Source organism: Artemia franciscana, unplaced genomic scaffold, assembly GCF_032884065.1.
Source record: "Artemia franciscana unplaced genomic scaffold, ASM3288406v1 Scaffold_8499, whole genome shotgun sequence".
Lineage (NCBI taxonomy): Eukaryota > Metazoa > Arthropoda > Branchiopoda > Anostraca > Artemiidae > Artemia > Artemia franciscana.
Genome location: NW_027068474.1, coordinates 1 through 2,601, shown reverse-complemented (window position 1 = coordinate 2,601; position 2,601 = coordinate 1). Strand labels below are relative to the sequence as shown.

The 2,601-nt window shown below is 43.1% G+C and overlaps 1 protein-coding gene across 1 annotated transcript; it reads right to left on the bottom strand.

Moving 5' to 3' along the window:
- Positions 1 to 424: 424 nt before the first annotated feature.
- Positions 425 to 2,447, bottom strand: LOC136043703 (zinc finger MYM-type protein 1-like; the record flags this gene model as incomplete). The annotated part of the gene is made up of 1 exon (XM_065728591.1): positions 425 to 2,447. A coding segment is annotated over one exon (2,023 nt), but the record flags the coding sequence as incomplete, so codon positions are not given.
- Between the last annotated feature and the right edge of the window lie 154 nt (positions 2,448 to 2,601).

The following is a 2,601-nucleotide window of genomic DNA, read 5'->3' as shown; positions in this document are numbered from 1 at the left end:
AAAATACTGAGAATCACGAATCTAGTTTATAAAAAAGAGTAAGTGCCAAAGGATTTTAGGAAAACTTTAATTAGGCCTCTTTATAGGAAAGGTGACAAGAATACTTACTGAGCTATGACTTCAATTTCTGTACGAAGGAAATTATTTGCACGATGATACTTATTAAACTAAGAGATGCTGTAGGAAAAATTTGATAGAAGTGCAATGTGTTTTTAGGAAGTCGACAGTGGCGCCATTTCAGAAAACCTTAGGGGGGGCCGAAAATCGATTTTGGGCCCCCATCCAGCCTTAAAAATTTTAAAATTTTCGAACATGCCTTTAGGTACCGTACTACCTTTGGGGTTCGCATTTTGCAGCTTATTTAGGGACCAAAAACAGTACCAAAATAAAACATTTACTGTATAAATCAGAAACGTACCTACAGTTACTTCAGCAATGGATATCTCCTTTGCTTCATTTTTGCGAAGTCGTCGACAAGCTTCTCAAAATTGAGCTCCTTCACTGCAGCTTTCTCAGAGAATATAAGCAGCAAATGCGAAAGTCGCTCGTTTTCCATCGTTGTCTGGAGGTAGTCCTTCACAAACGTCAACACAGAGAAAAAACGTTCATTTGAGCACGTTGTGAGCGGGAGTGTGAGGACTACCCTGACGACCTTAAGAAGCTCAGAATAAGCTTCTTTCAATCCTCCGAGGCGTTCGAAGACATCTAAAGCGTTTGCCGGTTTCTGTGGAAGCTGCGACACAAATGCACGAGCTATTAAAGCTTGACACTTCAGCTGCATAGTATCGATTCCCGCCTGATCGAAGTATGTCGCGATCACAAGAAGTAAATCTGAGTCCATAAAATCTTTGGATTTGGGGTTAAGGCAACGTGTGGCTTCTAGCACTGGCAGCTGGACAGAAAAACGCTCTTCAAACTCATTTAACACTCTGTCCAAAACCTCGTAGAACTCTCTCCGCATTTTGTCTTCCGTTGTTGTGCTTTCGGAGTCAATGTTGTGCTTTCCAATTGTTGTTGTCGTCAAATAGTCTCTTAGTCTTCCGGATATCTTCTGAACTCGTTTTGATTTAACAGGTATGGCTGAAGAGAGAGCACTTGTTTCCGACAGATCAGCTCCGACATTAATGGCCATCTCTTTAGACTTGCCGTATAGGACACGAAAATACTCGTCATCACGCATTTTCCTCAGTTCGTTCTTTGTTGCACTGATTAAAGTGCAAGCTTCTGAGATGACCAGATCTGCTGCCTGTAGTTGTTCAGAAAGAGGGTTTATCACTGCAAGAACTTCGTGAATGACATGCAAACTGAATATGAAGGGAAACGACTCTAGCTGGTTCTTAAGGCCCGTAGCTTCTGCCGCTGCCTCCCTGTCAGAAGATTCTTGAACTACTGACAGAACTGCGAGTATGCAGTCATATCTAACCAGGATCTTAGCCACTGATCTATACCAGTAAGACCAACGTGTCACTACTGTCCTTTCAAGCGTTAGCACAGGCACATTGGCAGTTTTCTGGGCTTCGACGAACAACTGGTATCGAGTGTTGCTGTTGGAGACGAAACTGTAAACTGTTTGCAAAACTGAAAATACTGATGAAATTCTTTGTATTTTCTGCATACAATCGCCAATGACAAGGTTAAGTCTATGGGAATGACAGTGTGTGTACAGCGCTTGTGGTGCTTTTTCCCGGAGACGGGCCTGTACTCCTGAAAAGTGTCCGCTCATTACACTGGCCCTGTCATAGCACTGTCCAACACACTTTGACCAGTCAAGGCCGATACCCTTTATTTCGTTGTAAATGAAGTCGGCCAAACTCTCAGCGTCAACCTTGCGCATGTGGTAGCAACCTATGGCCCTTTCTTTGATTTTCAGGTCATGAACATAGCGCACTAAGATCGCGAGTTGTTCCTCTTTCGAGAGGTCTTTTGTCTCGTCAGTAAGAACGGCAAAATATTTTGCTTCTCTGACTTCTTTCGCGATAGAACTTTTGATTTCATTTCCTATGACCTCAATGTAGTCGTTTTGGTACTCGTGTGACATGTAATGGCCATAGGCCTTACGAGAGTTTTTCATCAAGTCCGGGTTGATTTCTGTTAAAAGATGTACTGTCTCAACGAAATTCCCTTGATTGGCACTAGACTCCCCTTCATCATGGCCACGAAACGCAAGACCTTGCCGTCCAAGTAATGATGTAGTTTTTAGTAGAGCTTTTACGTACTGTCTATTCTCTAGTATTTCCTTTTCACGTTCTTTGGAGAGGCATGACGCAACAGATTCGGCCGCCTCCGTCTCAATAGCTTTAAACTGAGTCAAAGAAATGGTACATGCTTTGTGTCGGTCGCTGTCTTCGTGCTGCCGTATCAGTTCAGAAATGTCTTTCCACTTTCTAAATCCTACGTCAATGAATGCTCTAGCTCCATACCTTTCGCCTGATCTTAGCAAGGATCCACTGAAATGTCGGCAATTGAAACAGAACACCGAGTCCTGTTCTTTTGAATATTCGAGCCATGGGTATGCCAAGAAATAGGAGCTGTTAAATTTTCGTGTACGATTCCCGATGGTAGTGGCGGGATAGTCAGTCAAAACTGGTTGGCAGGGGTTAT